General features: G+C 35.5%; 1 protein-coding gene across 1 annotated transcript in view; it reads left to right on the forward strand.

Annotated features, from left to right (window-relative positions):
• The window catches only part of HMMR (hyaluronan mediated motility receptor), a 36326-nt gene that overhangs the window by 7932 nt on the left and 12375 nt on the right, over nucleotides 1-16019 (forward strand). Inside the window, exons 5-12 of the mRNA XM_032403472.1 lie at nucleotides 1259-1447; nucleotides 2626-2712; nucleotides 2803-2903; nucleotides 4771-4845; nucleotides 4978-5156; nucleotides 5582-5730; nucleotides 9695-9909; nucleotides 11972-12088. Coding sequence (XP_032259363.1) covers nucleotides 1259-1447; nucleotides 2626-2712; nucleotides 2803-2903; nucleotides 4771-4845; nucleotides 4978-5156; nucleotides 5582-5730; nucleotides 9695-9909; nucleotides 11972-12088 — 1112 coding nt within the window. The remainder of the gene's footprint in view (nucleotides 1-1258; nucleotides 1448-2625; nucleotides 2713-2802; nucleotides 2904-4770; nucleotides 4846-4977; nucleotides 5157-5581; nucleotides 5731-9694; nucleotides 9910-11971; nucleotides 12089-16019) is intronic.

Raw genomic sequence — 16019 nt, forward strand, 5'->3', positions numbered from 1 at the left:
AGAATTTCTTAATGAGCATGAAATCCTAGCAGGTTAGTTGAACTCTGAAAAAGTTGTGCTAACCGGACACATCCTCAGCACTGTAGGTATATGTATGTCTTATTCAAGGATAAAATGGAGCTGGAGGGTGAACCTGGAACTGTCCTCTCCAATATGGTAGCCACTCACCACTTGAGACTTCTTAAAGTAAGAACTCAATTTTTTGATCACACTAGTCACATTTTTAAATGCGCAGTAGGCACTGCAGTGAGTGGTTCCCATACTAGACAGTACATTTCTACCATGGCAGAAGTCTCTACCGAGCAGAGGTGACCTGAAGAACCCACTTACTGGGGAGCCTGGGTGGCTCAGTTAGTTGAGCATCCGACTCTTGATTTTGGCTCAGGTCGTGATCTAGGGGTCATGGGATTGAGCCCCAGGTTGGGCTCTGCGCTCGGTGTGGAGTCTGCTTGGGATTCTCTCCTTCTGCCCTTCCCCCCGCTCTCTCACTCTATATATATAAAATAAAATCAATAAAATCTTAAAAAAAAAAAAACCCACTTACTTCCATAAGCAGGGGTAAGATAGTCACTGCCAGCTTTGCTTTTCTGGCAGTCTTTTTTTTGTATGTTTCCATTGCTCACCAACTCTTTTTAGTGCATATATTCTTTTAACATATTACAACTTTCATTGATTATAGTTAAATGTTGGCTTAGGACCAAGAATATGTCAAGTTAACTTTGCAAATCTCTGCCCTGGTTGCTCTGATTCTTTTAGTATTTAGTTATATTGGCCATCATTTTATTGAGGACACATGCCTACAATAGAGGGGTTGATACTTAGAGATGTGATAGCTGAGTCTCAGAGAGATGGCTGGTGAGTGAGTGGCAGTGCCAAGATCAGAACTGGTAATTTGTGTCAATTTCTTAATCTTTTAGAATAGAGATTTTAGACAAATACAGCTCTATTTTATTTAAACCCCACAGTATTTGTAGTTTGTTTAATTTGAATTAATTAGCAACATGTAGAGTAGAATTTCATGCAAAACAAATTCAGATTTCTGGCCTATGTAGTGAAATCAGAAGATCTGACAATACTCTTACAGATTTTTAAGACCTATCATAAATATGACTGTTGAAACAACTAGTAAAATCGGAATATCTAAGAGCATCATGTCACAGGGGTTTTTCTAGAACTTTAATGTTTCATTATCAATAGCATATAGTTTCATTGGCACTGTATTGGTGATTCATTCATTTATCATCTTGTTTCTGTCCAGATTCGTGTTCTTATGCAGGAACGTGGTGCTCAGGACAAGCGGATCCAGGATCTGGAAGCTGAGTTGGAGAAAATGGAGGCCAAGCTAAATGCTACAGTCAGGGAGAAAACATCTCTCTCTGCAAGTAATGCTTCACTAGAAAAACAGCTTATTGAGTTAACCAGGACTAATGAGCTACTAAAATCAAAGGTATTTGAACCTGATAATAATACTTACAATTGAATAAATTAAAAACATGTTTTTTTTTCCTATATAGTTGTTTGGAATTTTAGGCTCTAGTTTAGTCTTTTTCCTTCACCAAATGTACCTTAAATGTTAAGCTGCTTCCAAAAAGAATTATTATCTTTTTTATTATGGTACCTTTTTTATTATGGTATAAGAGGGCATAAACAAACAAGTTACTTTTGTTTTAATGTCTGATATTTTGTCACCCTTCTTCAGAGTTACCCCCAATAAATAAGGCCATTAATAAAACTTGCAAAATTTACACCTAGAGGTCACTTTAAAGATCTTTCTCTGAAATAAATAATAGCATAACAGCAGGCTTCCATCTCAAATCCTTTTGGAAATGAAGTGGGAAATGAATAAATTTGTGGACTAAATATGTTTAATAGATAAATTTTGTTTATTAATATTAATATACTAATAGATCTTAAAGGACATAACATGGTCATCTGCTTTTGTCTGAAGTAGGAGGAGGCTGTAAATCACTGTTCAGTTCGATAACAGTCACTTACTCAGGGCCTGTAATGTGCTGAGCTCTTTGATTACAAAGGGAGCGAGCGTGCATAAGAATCAAGCTTGGGGCAGGGAGCAGATTCCTGGGTCCCACTGAGGGAGATTCTGATTTGGTAGGCCTGGGATGGACCCTGTAGCCTACATATTTCCAAAGAGATCAGGCAATTCAGATGCATTTTGCTAAGCAAGCACACTTGACAGAATCCTCCCCAAGAAGCTTGTTATAGAGGCTTGCAGTGGACTCTTCAGCATGCAGAGGTAGGTGACCACCCAAGCTGCTCTCAAAAATAAACCAGAAAAGGGCGCCTGGCTGGCTCAATCCGTAGAGCATGCAACTCCAGATCTCGGGGTTGTGAGTTCAAGCCCCACATTGGGTGGAGATTACTTAAAAATAAAACCTTCCCCAAAAATTAAATAAATAAACCAGAAAGTCATATTAATCAAGAAGAGGGACAAGAGCAGTAATAGCATAAAATCAGTAATTCTGGTGTGGTCAAAGCCTATTTTCTCTACCAGAGTATAACGTAAGTAAATAATAGTTCCAGTAAAAGAATAATCAATATTTCTGTGATTTTTATGTAGGACCTAGTAGAAAATATTTCTGAATTTTTTATGTTTCTTGTACTTAGTTTTCTGAAGATAGTAACCAGAAGACTATGAGAATTCTAAGCCTCGAGTTAATGAAACTTAGAAACAAAAGAGAAACAAAGATGAGGGTGAGTGATATCTTTGGTGAGTTTGCTGTGTCTGGATCTGGGGGTCTGAACAATCTCTCATTTCCTAAAACAGATATTTCTGTTGTGTAGAGTGTGATGGCTAAACAGGAAGGCATGGAGGTGAAGCTGCAGGTCACTCAGAAGAATCTTGAGGAGTCTCAGGGGAAAATAGCACAACTTGAGGGGAAACTGTGAGTGACTAAAAAAGAAATTATTAAGTGTAACTAATTCTTGATTTACCTCTCACCCTGCTCTCGTTTACTGAGACTGAACCTTCCTTCGCTTATGTCATTGATCCCTGCTTGCCCTATTTCTCTTCTTCAGCGGAGCCCTGATGATTCCCAAACATTTTATGCTGAAAAGATGTATGAATGTTTTAATTTTGTCCATCTTCTGTATAAATGATGAGGAAAGGCTTCATAATCTTTGTAGTAGCACCATCTTATGGAGATGGTAGACCAAAATAGAGGAATATTGGTATAGGAAGCTGTGATTAATGCAAATCCTAGCCTTCTTTTTATTACTGAGCTGTAACTTACCTACAAAAAAATATACTGAGCATAAGTATTCAGTTTGTTGACTTTTGACAATTGTAATCACCTCTGTAATCACCACCCAAACAAGATAGAGAACATTGCCATCCTTCCAGAAAATTCCTTCCTGCCCCTTCCTGCTCCCCTGCCCTTCCCCATTGTGATGTCCCCCAACCCCTGAAGCCACTTTCTGACTTCCATCATCATAATTAGTTCGGCCTTTTGTGGGGGATGGTTATCACAGTATGTGCGTGTATGTCTTTTGTTTAACATAATGCTTTGAGATTCATCTAAGCTGTTGTATTATAATTTGTTCCTCTATTTCTGAGTAGTGTTCCACTACCTGAATTTAGCTCCATTTGTTTACTATTTCTCTGTTGATCATCATTTGGGTTTTCAGTTTCTGACTGTTGTGAATAAGACTGCTATGCATGTCTTTTTCTGGACATAAGTTTTTATTTCTCTTGAATTAACATCTAGGATTAGAATTCCTGGATCATAGGGTAGTGTAGTATATGTATAATGTGTTAAAAAACTCAAAAGTGGTTGTCACATTTTACAGTCGCACTTAGCAGCGTATGATAGTTCCAGTTGTTCCACTTCCTCTCCAAAGTTTGATATTGTCACTCTATTTGATTTTGGCCCTTCTAGTAGGTAGGAAGTAGTGTCTCATTTGTCATTTTGTTAGTATAAGGGTCAAGCTTCTCTTTCTGTGCTCGCTGACCATTCATATAAATCCTTTTATAAGGCGTCTATTTAAGTTTTTTGCTCATTGTTTGAATTGTTTGGAGGAGGTAAACACATGAGTAATTAGAAGAAAGGCAACCTAAAACAAAGGCTTTATAGCAACAAAATGCTATTTTGTATGTGCGGTGGGTAGGGAAGCCAGGAAAGCTACAAGAAAGATCATTTCTAACACTCAGGATTTTATAGGTGATAATTATCATCATCATAACCCTTTTATCAGAATTTATTTGGAAAGCTTAAAAAAAAACCAAAACTTCAGTTTCCTATTTGAATATTTTAAATTGTCAATTTGTGGGCGCCTGGGTGGCTCAGTTGGTTAAGCGACTGCCTTCGGCTCAGGTCATGATCCTGGAGTCCCTGGATCGAGTCCCGCATCGGGCTCCCTGCTCGGCAGGGGGTCTGCTTCTCCCTCTGACCCTCCCCCCTCTCATGTGCTTGCTCTCTCTCATTCTCTCTCTCTCAAATAAATAAATAAAAAATCTTTAAAAAATAAAAAAAATAAAAAAAATAAATTGTCAATTTGAGAGGTCACATAAAATGATGGTTAAGAATTTGGATGCTACAGTAGAGCATGCGACTCTTGATCTCAAGGTTGTAAGTTCGAGCCCCACATTGGGTGTAGAGATTATTTAAAAATAAAACTTTAAAACACACACACACACACTAAAAAAAAGAAGAATTTGGACTCTAGAGACAGCCTATCTGATACAGCATTATTTGGTACAGATTAAGCATTATGTGTGACTATTGTACATATTCATAATGCCATTTTTTTCAGTGTTTCGATAGAGAAGGAAAAGATTGATGAAAAATCTGAAACAGAAAAACTCTTAGAATACATCGAAGAAATTAGGTAATATGAATAGTAGTTTTTAATTGGACCTTATTTTGTTGAATAGTGATGAATACATCATTTCATCCTTTTTCATTTAATTTTCTCTGTGCCTAAATTATGTGCTCTTCAAAATAATTTGTTTTAATGCAGTTGTGCATCAGATCAAGTGGAAAAATACAAGCTAGATATTGCCCAGTTAGAAGAAGATTTGAAAGAAAAGAATCATGAAGTTGTAAGCCTTAAGCAGTCTCTTGAGGAAAATGTTGTTTTACTTTCTAAACAAGTAGAAGACCTGAATGCTAAGTGTCAGCTGCTCGAAAAAGAAAAAGGTATTTAGATAAGTAATATGTATAATATTTAAGGAAAGTACTGCTATATGAAAACATTTTTTAATAATTATGTAAACAACATAAAAATCCTGTTCTCTATTTGGGAATTTTTATCTTTTATAATGTTTGTTCTCTATTTCAATATATTGCTTGTCTTCATTGAAATACATACAGTGGTGCAGTTCTTGACTTCCCCATTGGGTGGCCATTTAAAATGAGAAGATACAGAACCAGGGTTCGAGGTTTTATTTTGTACAATAGAATATATACTATATTATATATATAAAATGATACGAACCTCAGAGTTATGTTTTGGCTTTATTTCTTTCGAAATACTTGATCTGTGTAACATGCTAATAACAAAAAATATGGAAATCCAGTTTCTCAAAGTTAGTATCTAATTTCAGCATTTTTCACTTTTATAGAAGACCTTGTCAACAGGGATAGAGTATGGGATGAAACTCTAAATTCTGAAATGCAAAACTTAAAGGAGAAACTTACTCTTGAAAAACAGGAACATGAAAAACTACAACAAAAAGAATTACAGACTGATTCACTTCTGCAACAAGAGAAGGTAGTTTACTACAATATAAAAAAAGAAAACAACTTGTGCTTATTGTATGTCATTCATTTCCACGTATATCAGAAAACCTTTCAATTGTATATGTCCTTCACGCTGACAATTCTATTTTTAGCATCTTATCCTGCGTAAATAGTCCTGTCTATGCTACAGATTTATCTGCAGAGATGTTCATGACAGGGTGATTGATAATGTGAAAAAATTATAAGCAACTGATGAACCAAAATAAGAAAACTGTTTAAAAATATTTTCTTGTAGGATGCCTGGTTGGCTTAGTCGGTAGAGCATATGACTCTTGATCTCAGGGTTGTGAGTTCCAGCCCCACGTTGGGTATAGAGATTACTTAAAAATAAAATCTTAAAATAAAAATAAAATCTTAAAGATATATATATTTTTCTTGCACATTCTGTGTTAGATTACTACTTGGGCATTTACAGTTATGTTATAAAATAGTGTCTAAATGCATGTGAAACAAAAGTGACAGTTTTTAAAAATCTGGATTACATAAAGAATAATGTACATATTGGTGAGAAAAACAGTTCACTAAAAAAAAAATGGGCATAGGATGGAAATTCATCATTCTCAGAAGTAGAAATTCAGATAATCTATAAAGATGAAAAGATGCTCTACCTTAGTAATAAAGAAATTGAGATAATTGTTTTTCCCTTACAAGATTAGTACAAATTAAAACATTTGATAATATATAACATGTTAATGAGAGTGGAGCAAATAGGTACTCAAATGCACAGATAGGAAATACTATATTGTTGGGCAACCTGCAACACTGAAGGAATTAAGTAGATTTATATATACTGACTTAAAGATCTCAAAAACTATTGTTAGGATTTTTTTAAATGACCTTTACATATGTAGCTTATATTATTTATGTGTGTGTGTGTGTGTATTTTTTTTTTAAGTACATAAGTGTATAGAAAAAGACCAGAAGGCATGTATACCAAACTAGTGGTTATCTCTATAGTGAGAAAACTAAGATTGGGGTGGGGTATAATCAGAGGCAATTTTCACTTTACTTGGGTTCTTTTTGTTTTTTGTTATTTTTTTTGCCATCCAGTCCCGCAACTGCATTTATTGTTGGCAGACCTCCAAATGTTTTTTTGTATCTTAGTATCTAAGAGATGTGTCTCCTAAATGCATTGTTAGGAGTGTAAAGATGGAGGGAATGCTTATTTACAGTGAACATTCTTTTTAAAGGCAAAGGGCCCTGTTTTCATTCATTAAGTGCTCTGGGCACATCTATACCAGGTTTTTCTTTTTGTTTTCGGTTGAGGTATAAATTGACATAAAACAGTATATAAGTTTCCGGTATTCAACACAACAATTCAATACCTGTGTGTATTGCAAAATTATCACCACAATAAGTCTAGTTAGCATCTATCACCATAGATAAGCTAAAGAATTTTTTTCCTTCTGAGGAGAACATTTAAGATCTATTCTCTTAGCAACTTTCAAATATGCAATACAGTATTGTTAACTATAGTCACTCCACTGTACATTACATCCCCATAACTGAAGTATTTTATAACTGGAAGTTTATACCTTTTGACTTCACCCATTTTGTCCACACCCACCTCTGGCAACCACCAATCTGTTCTCTGTAGCTGGGTTTTTTATTTGTTTTTAGATTCCACATATAAATAAGATCATATAGTATTTTTCTTTGACTTATTTATTACAATATCCTCAAAGTCCATCCATAGCATCACATATAGCAAGATTTCCTTCTTTTTTATGGCTAAATAATATTCAGTTGTGTATATACCACATTTTCTTTATCCATTCATCCATCAGTACATATTTAAGTATTTTCCGTATCTTAGCTATTGTAAATAATGCTGATATGTACATTGGGTGCATATATCTTTTCAAGTTTGTATTTTCATTTTCTTCAGATACTTAGAAGTGGAATTGCTAGATTGTATGGCAGTTCTATATTTAATTTTTTGAGAAACATTCATACTATTTTCCATAGTGGCTACACCAATTGATATTCCCACCAACAGTGCACAGTGGTTCCCTTTTCTCCACATCCTTGCCAACACTTGCTATTTCTTGTCCTTTTTTTTTTTTTTTTTTGGAATCTCTATGCCCAACGTGGGGTTTGAGCTCATGACCCCAAGATCAAGAGTCACATTCTCTACCAACTGAGCCAGCCAGGCACCCCTGTTTATTTTCCTTTTGATAATAACCATTCTGACAGATGTGAGGTGAATCTCATTGTGGTTTTGATTTGCATTTCCCTGACGATGAGTGATGTTGAGCATCTTTTCATGTACCTGTTGGCTATCTGTATGTCTTTGGAGAAATGTCTATTCACATCTGCTGCCCAGTTTTTAATCAGATTGTTTGGGGTTTTTTTGCTTTTGAACTGTAAGTGTTCTTTATATATTTTGGATATTGACCCCTTATCAGATAATTATTTGCAAATATTTTCTCCCATTTAGTAGGTTACATTTTCAATTTCTGGTGGTTTCCTTTCCTACAGAAGCTTTTTAGTTTGATACAGTCCCACTTGTTTATTTTTGCTTTTGTTGCCTTCGCTTTTGGTGTCCTAGCCAAAAGATCATCACCAAGATCAATGTCAAGTTGCTTACTCTGTTTTCGTCTAGGAGTTTTATGGTTTCAGGTCTTACATTCAAGTCTTTAATCTATTTTGAGTTAATTTTTGTTTATGGTATAAGATAATAGGTCCACCTTCCTTCTTTTGCTTGTGGTTTTCCAGTTTCCCAATACCATTCATTGAAGAAACTGTTCTTGCCGCATTGTATATTTTTAGCTCTTTTATCATAAATTAATTGACTAAATGTGTGGGTTTGTTTCTGGGCTCTATTCTATTCTATTGATCGATTGTCCATTTTTTTTTAAAGATTTTATTTATTTGACACAGAGAGAGAGAGAGGCAGGCGGAGGGAGAGGAAGAAGCAGGCTCCCTGCTGAGCAGAGAGCCCTACGTGGGGCTTCATCCCAGGACCCCGGGATCATGACCTGAGCTGAAGGCAGATGCTTAACCAACTGAGCTACCCAGGCACCCTTGACGTGTCTCTTTTTATGCCAGTACTGTTTTGAGTGCTATAGATTTGTAAGATAGTTTGAAATCAGGAAGCATGAGGCCTCCAACTTTGTTCTTCTTTGTCAAGATCACTTTGGTTATTCAGGGTCTTTTGTGTGTCCATACGAATTTTAGCATTTTTCTATTTCTATGAAAATTCCCATTTTGATAGGGATTGCATAGAATCTATAGATTGCTATGGTTGTATGGATATTTTAACAATATTAATTTTTCCAATCCATGAGGACAGACTATCTCTCCATTTGTGTCTTCTTCACTTTATTTTAATGTTAGAATTTTTTCACAGTGGTGATTTATTTGTATATTATATAACTTTAAAATACATTTATATACTATCAAAATCATAGTATACTTTTTTTTAAGATTTTATTTATTTATTTGACAGATAGAGACATAGCGAGAGAGGGAACACAAGCAGGGGGAGTGGGGGATGGAGAAGCAGGCTTCCCGCCGAGCAGGGAGCCCAATGTGGGGCTCGATCCCAGGACCCTGGGACTATGACCTGAGCCAAGGGCAGACGCTTAACGACTGAGCCACCCAGGCGCCCCATAGTATACTTTTTATATAGTATCATCTGAGAAAAATATATGCTGAAAGTCAGTTGTAAATTATAATTTTAGTTTTACAAGGAATGTGTTGTGGGTGTGCAATGCATAGAAAAAAGACTGAAATAACATTTACCACAGTGTTAACACAGTGCAGGATATAATCCATGACAACATGCAGGTGGATATCTATATTTTTCAAGTTTCTTTGAAGCTCATGAATTTAGTATTCATACTTTATTATCTGTACTTCTTTTTTGTGCTTAAGTAAAAGCCTCATGATGCCATTTCATACTATTTCAGTGGTTTTCTGTTTGGATGTAGGAATTGTCCTCCAGTCTTCAACAGAAGCTATGTTCTTTTCAAGAGGAAATGTTGAAAGAGAGGAATCTCTTTGAGGAAGAATTAAAGCAAGTACTGGATGAGCTAGATAAATTACAGCAAAAGGAGGAACAAGCTGAAAGGCTAGTTAGGCAGTTGGAAGAGGAAACAAAATCTCAAGCTGAAGAACTAAAACTCCTAGAAGAGAAGCTGAGAGGGTTTGTATTAATAATATTAGACCTCGTGTTTAATATGACTTCAGATGTTAAAAGGTATTTTCCAGTACATTCTCTCAGGATTCTCAGGTCAATCATGCGAGTAAGTGAGGTTGGAATTATTTTACAAGTGAGGAATAGAGAGGTAAAATATACGCATAGAATGTGTATGCAAACAAGTATGACAGCCAAAGTTAGAAGCATAGCTTCTTTCTTTTTCTTAAGGCCAGAAGTTTAAAAGGATGTTAATAAACAAATGACCAAAATTTGGGGTTCCCTTACTGCTCATATGTTATCTAAAATTATTGGATGTCAGCATTATAGCAATAACAGATTTAGAAGAAGAAAAAAAAAGGTGAGAATCCCACCCTTTATTAAGAAACATTTCCATTTTTTGCCCACGTGTACATTAGATTACATAGCATAAGTCATACCTTTAATTACCTTTTCTGAGGGAGCACAAATAATCAGAAGTAGCAATCAAAAAAGCAAAATGAGAAAAAAATAACCAAACCTGGGAAATATTCAAAAATAAGAAATTTAAGAGATCTCAAACTTTTCCTTTTTCTTCTTTTAAAGTAGGCTCCACGCTCACTGTGGGGCTTGAACTCACAACCTCAAGTTCGAGAGTCACATACTCCACTGACTGAGCCAGCCAGGTGCCCCTTGGACTTTTTTTTAATTCTAATTCCGTATTATTTTTATTACATTATGCATCCTTCTCCACTATATTTATTTAAAATATCCAGGTTGATTCTTGAGTTCAAGTTGTAACTAAAAATAATTAGGTTATTTGGATCCTTGGGATTTCCTTACTAAAAATATTTCTAACAAAGAACCAAGAACTATACATGAGTCTACAGAATTGTAATGTATCTCACAACTATGTATCTGTCTCCTGTTGGATATTTTTACTAAAATCCTTTTTCTATTTTCTTGTGGTGATCAGTGATAAAAAGGACACAAAGGTTTTATGCCTGCTTTGGAGGGGAGCATTACCAAAGTGTTATTAGGGGGAATTGTTCCATACTGGAGCCAGTCTCAGGAAAGAGCACTTTAAGAAACTGAGTAGATGATGTCAGTTTCAGGGAGGAAAGAAGGTTGAGACAATCATTTATTCTAACTCAAGGAATTGGGTACAGAGTTCAGGAGATAAGGATTTTATTGCTGGGTCTTCTAACCAGCTCTGTGATTCTAAGCAAGACAATTCTAATTTCTTTAACTTTCTATTTCATTAGATACAAAATAAAGGGGTTTTAATGACATGATCTCTAAAGTTCCATCCAGCCTGGAAATTTTAGGCATAAGAGAAAAACTAAGAAAATTGAAAGTGATTTCTCTATGGGGCAGGGAAGAGAATATTTTTGTCATAAATCCTTTACTATATGTGATTGCTTTCAGCTGTTGGCATGTAGATTTTTTAAATCCCATACTCATTATAGAAGGAATTTGATTAGTTGTTTATTTTCTCTGTCTGACTTAGCCTATAGGTGAATAATAATGTACCAAATAAGTTATTGAATCTTTGAATAGTAACAATTTATTATGTGGATTACTGAAATAAAATAAGTCTACATAGTCCTATAAACTCTTTTTTCAAAGAAATACCAAGTGTAAAGACACTTAGTGTTTCTTAAATGTTTAAATGCAAAGACTTTATTCAATCCGAGTGCTTTTTAACTGCTAATTTTTCACATTCTTTAGTTTTGTTTGCTGCAGTTAAGATTGTTTTAGAGTCTTTTTACCCTACCTTCTTCCCCCCAAAAAATTTTAACTACCTACATAAGTACATATAATATTGAAAGAAAAATTTAAAAATGAGTAAATTAGGATTAAAAAAAAGTAAAATAAGGGCAGGAAAGATAAGATGAAGCCAGAAGAGAAGTTAGTGCATAAAGAAACATGCTATTAGAAGCAGATCATAAAGTTAAATCTAAGCTATCTAGTAGCGTACACAAAGATGCAGACATTGGACACATGATCCACAGTGTCAAAAGGTAAATACTAATCCCTTTCTTGGAATAATGATTTGTAATTAGTGTTTTATCTTTTAATTGTTCCTTAGGAAAGGAGCTGAACTGGAAAAAACTAATGCTGCTCACAGTCAGGCCACCCTGCTTTTACAGGAGAAGTATGATAGTACAGTGCAAAACCTTGGAGATGTTACTGCTCAATTTGAAAGGTATTTTTATTGGGAGCCTGCACTCTGAAATATAATATGAGTGGGGAGGAGTGTTTAGTGAAGTCTGAAAAAATAATCACACAAATAGAGTGGTTGGTATTACTATAACTTCCATAATGACCAACCATAAATAGGCATTTAGGGTTCCCTGGTAATCTTAATATTTATACAAATTTCCTTTCCTGCCATCCCCTTCAAATTTCAAGTGCTCTCAAACCTTTGACACTTCTGTCTTACTCTCCTGACACCATCTTTTTCCTCATGAAGAATTCTAAAGCTTTTATCTCCTCATTACCAAACCTGTAAACGCACCTGCATTTTGGTCATCCTATCTTCCCACCTGTTACAGGAGAAGTGTTCCAGTCTTTTAGCCTTCAGTGACATTATTCCATTTGTCCTTTTCAACCTTTCAGGTGGATTTGTTTCAATCAATATTAAAACATGTTAATGCATTTATCTTTAAAATACATAAATTTTAGGGGCACTTGGGTGGCTCAGTCATTTAAGTGTCTAACTCTTGATTTCGGCTGAGGTCATGATCTCAGAGTCATGAGATCAAGCCCTGCACTCAGCAGGAAGTCTGCTTCTCTTGCTCTCTCTCTCTCTCCCTCTGCCCCTCCCCCTGCTGGCATACTCTGTCAGATAAATAAATAAATCTTGGGGCGCCTGGGTGGCTCAGTCGTTAAGCGTCTGCCTTCGGCTCAGGTCATGATCCCAGCGTCCTGGGATCAAGCCCCGCATCGGGCTCCCTGCTCCACGGGAAGCCTGCTTCTCCCTCTCCCTCTCCCTCTGCTTGTGTTCCTTCTCTCTCTGTCTCTCTGTCAAATAAATAAAAATTAAAAAATCTTTAAAAAAATAAATAAATAAATAAATCTTAAAAATATGAATATAAAATACTTAAATTTTAGGGGTGTCTGAGTGGCTCAGTCAGTTAAGCATCTGACTCTTGGTTTCAGCTCAGGTCATGATCTCAGGGTCATGAGATCAAATCCCGCTTCAGGCTCCATGCTCAAGGTGGAGTCTGCTTGGGATTCTTTCTCTCTTTCTCTCCTTCCTTTTCTGTCCCTTCCTCCCCTCCCCCACCCCACCCACTCATGCATGCTCTCTCTCTCTCTCTCAAATAAATAAAACCTTTAAAATATATAAATTTTATTAACTCCTTTGACCCCCCCCACTTCCTTCTGCAGCTATCCAGCAACACCTCTCAATCCCAACACCCTTCTTCATCCAAAATTCTACTCATCTTTGTAGCTTGTCTTTTTTTTTTTTTTTTTTTTTTTTTTAAAGATTTTATTTATTTATTTGAGAGAGAGAATGAGACAGAGAGAGAGAGCATGAGATGGGGGAGGATCAGAGGGAGAAGCAGACTCCCTGCTGAGCAGGGAGCCTGATGCGGGACTCGATCCCGGGACTCCAGGATCATGACCTGAGCCGAAGGCAGTCGCTTAACCAACTGAGCCACCCAGGCGCCCCTGTAGCTTGTCTTGATAGAAGCTTCTCTATAATTACTGTATCCGTTTCCTCACTTCCTATTCCATCTACTTATTATTTTCCCTTTAAAAAAAAAAGCTTATTTTGGGGGGGACTACAAATTGCAGGGGATAATTAAAGAAATTTGTGTGCATCTCACACCAAGAGCATATTGCTATAAACATTTTTATTATCTTTAGAGCATTTGGGGATGAGGTCTCTTTGTCTTATATCTATTTTAATATATTTAATAAATACAAAAGGTATACAACACATAAATTATAAAACATAAAGATAAAATCAACATGCATGAGCCAGTAAGACAACCAAACCAGTAGCCAAAAGATTTCAACAACTTAGTATTATATAGGAGTTCCTCTACTGTCCCATCTGCCTGCTTTCCACCAATAGATAACACCATTTAAAGCCTACATTAATAATTTCCTCACTTTTTTCCTGTGTATAATTTTATAGCATGTGTAGCCATACAAATATATTATGTAATTTTGCCTTTTTCCTGAACCTTGCCAAAAAATGTCATTATGCTGTATGACATTTCCTGAGACTTGTCTTTATATTCTGCATTATGTATGTTTCAAGAATTGAATCACATTGTTGACTGAGGTTATAGTTTGTTCATAGTAATTGCTGTAGAATATTTGATTTTATTAATATTACCACAATTTACCCATTCTCACTTTGGGCTTTTGGGTGGCTTTTCATTTCTTTCGTTATTTATTTTATTTATTTATTTATTTTTTCATCATGATAAGTGTACTCTTTAATCCCCATCCCCTATCCCCCCCACTAACTCACCCACCTCCCCTCTGGTAACGATCAGTTTATTCTCTGTGGTTAAGAGTCTATTTCTTGGTTTATCTCTCTCTGTGTCTCTCTTTTTTATTTATTTATTTATTTTTGCTTCTTTGTTTCTTAAATTCCACATGAGTGAAATCATAAGGTATTTTTCTTTTTCTGACTTAGTGTACTTAGCATTGTATTCTCTGGCTCTATCCATGCTTTTGCAAATAGCAAGATTTCATTTCTTTTTTATGGCTGAATAATATTCCATTGTATATATCTACCACATCTTCTGTATCCATTCATTTATCAGTGGACACTTGGGCCGCTTTCATAGTTTGGCTATTGTTGATAATACTGCTATAAACATAGGGGTGCATGTATCCCTTTGAATTAGTGCTTTTATATTTAGGGGGAAAATACCTAGTAGTGTGATTACTGGGTCATAGGGTAGTTCTATTTTTAATTTTTTGAGGAACCTCCATACTGTTTTCCATGGTAGCTGCACCAGTTTGTGTTCCCACCAGTAGTGCAAGAGGGTGCCTTTTTCTCCACATCCTCATAAACATTTGTTATTTCTTGTGTTTTTGATTTTAGCCATTCTGGTAAGTGTGAGGTGACATCTTGTTGTAGTTTTGATTTGTGTTTCCCTGATGATGAGTGATATTGAGCATCTTTACATGTGTCTGTTGGCCATCTGGATCTCTTCTTTGGAGAAATGTCTGTTCATGTCTTCTGCTCATTTTTTAATTGGACTATATGTTTTTTAGACATTGAGTTGTATCTGTTCTTTATATATTTTAGATACTACCCATCATCGGATGTCATTTGCAAATATCTTCTCCCACCTTTTAGTTTTGTTGATTGTTTCCTTCGCTGTGCCAAAACCTTGTATTCTGATGTAGTCCGCATAGTTTATTTTTGCTTTTATTTCCCTTGCCTCAGGAGAATATCTAGAAAAATATTACTACAACCAATGTCAGATTCATGCCTATGCTCTCTTCAAGGATTTTTATGGTTTCAGATCTCACATCAAGGTTTTTAATGCATTTTGAGTCTATTTTTGTGTATAGTGAAAGAAAGTGGTCCAGTTTCATTCTTTTGCATGTAGCTCTCCAGTTTTCCCAACACCATTTGTTGAAGAAATTGTCTTTCTCCCGTTGTATATTCCTTCCTCCTATGTCCAAGATTAATTGACCATATAATTGTGGGTTTATTTCCCGATTTTCTGTTCTGTTTTATTGATCTATGTGTCTGTTTTTATGCCTGTACCATACTGTTTTAATTACTACCACTTTGTAATATAACTTGAAATCTGAAATTGTGGTACGTCAAGTTTTGTTTTTCTTTTTCAAGATTGTTTTGGCTATTCAAGGTCTTTGTGGTTCCATATACATTTTGGGATTGTTTGTTCTACTTCTGTGAAAAGTGCTATTGGTATTTTGATAAGCATGGCATTACATCTGTAGATTGCTTTGGGCAGTATAGACATTTTAACAATATTTGTTCTTTCAACTTATGAGCATAGAATGTCTTCCCATTTCTTTGTGTTGTCTTGAATTTTTTCTATCAGTGTTTTATAGTTTTCAGAGTATAGGCCTTTGACTTCTTTGGCTGAGTTTATTCCCAGATAATGTTTTTGGCACAATTATAAATGGTA

The sequence above is a fragment of the Phoca vitulina genome, unplaced genomic scaffold (genome assembly GCF_004348235.1).
Source record: "Phoca vitulina isolate PV1807 unplaced genomic scaffold, GSC_HSeal_1.0 scaffold6, whole genome shotgun sequence".
NCBI lineage: Eukaryota > Metazoa > Chordata > Mammalia > Carnivora > Phocidae > Phoca > Phoca vitulina.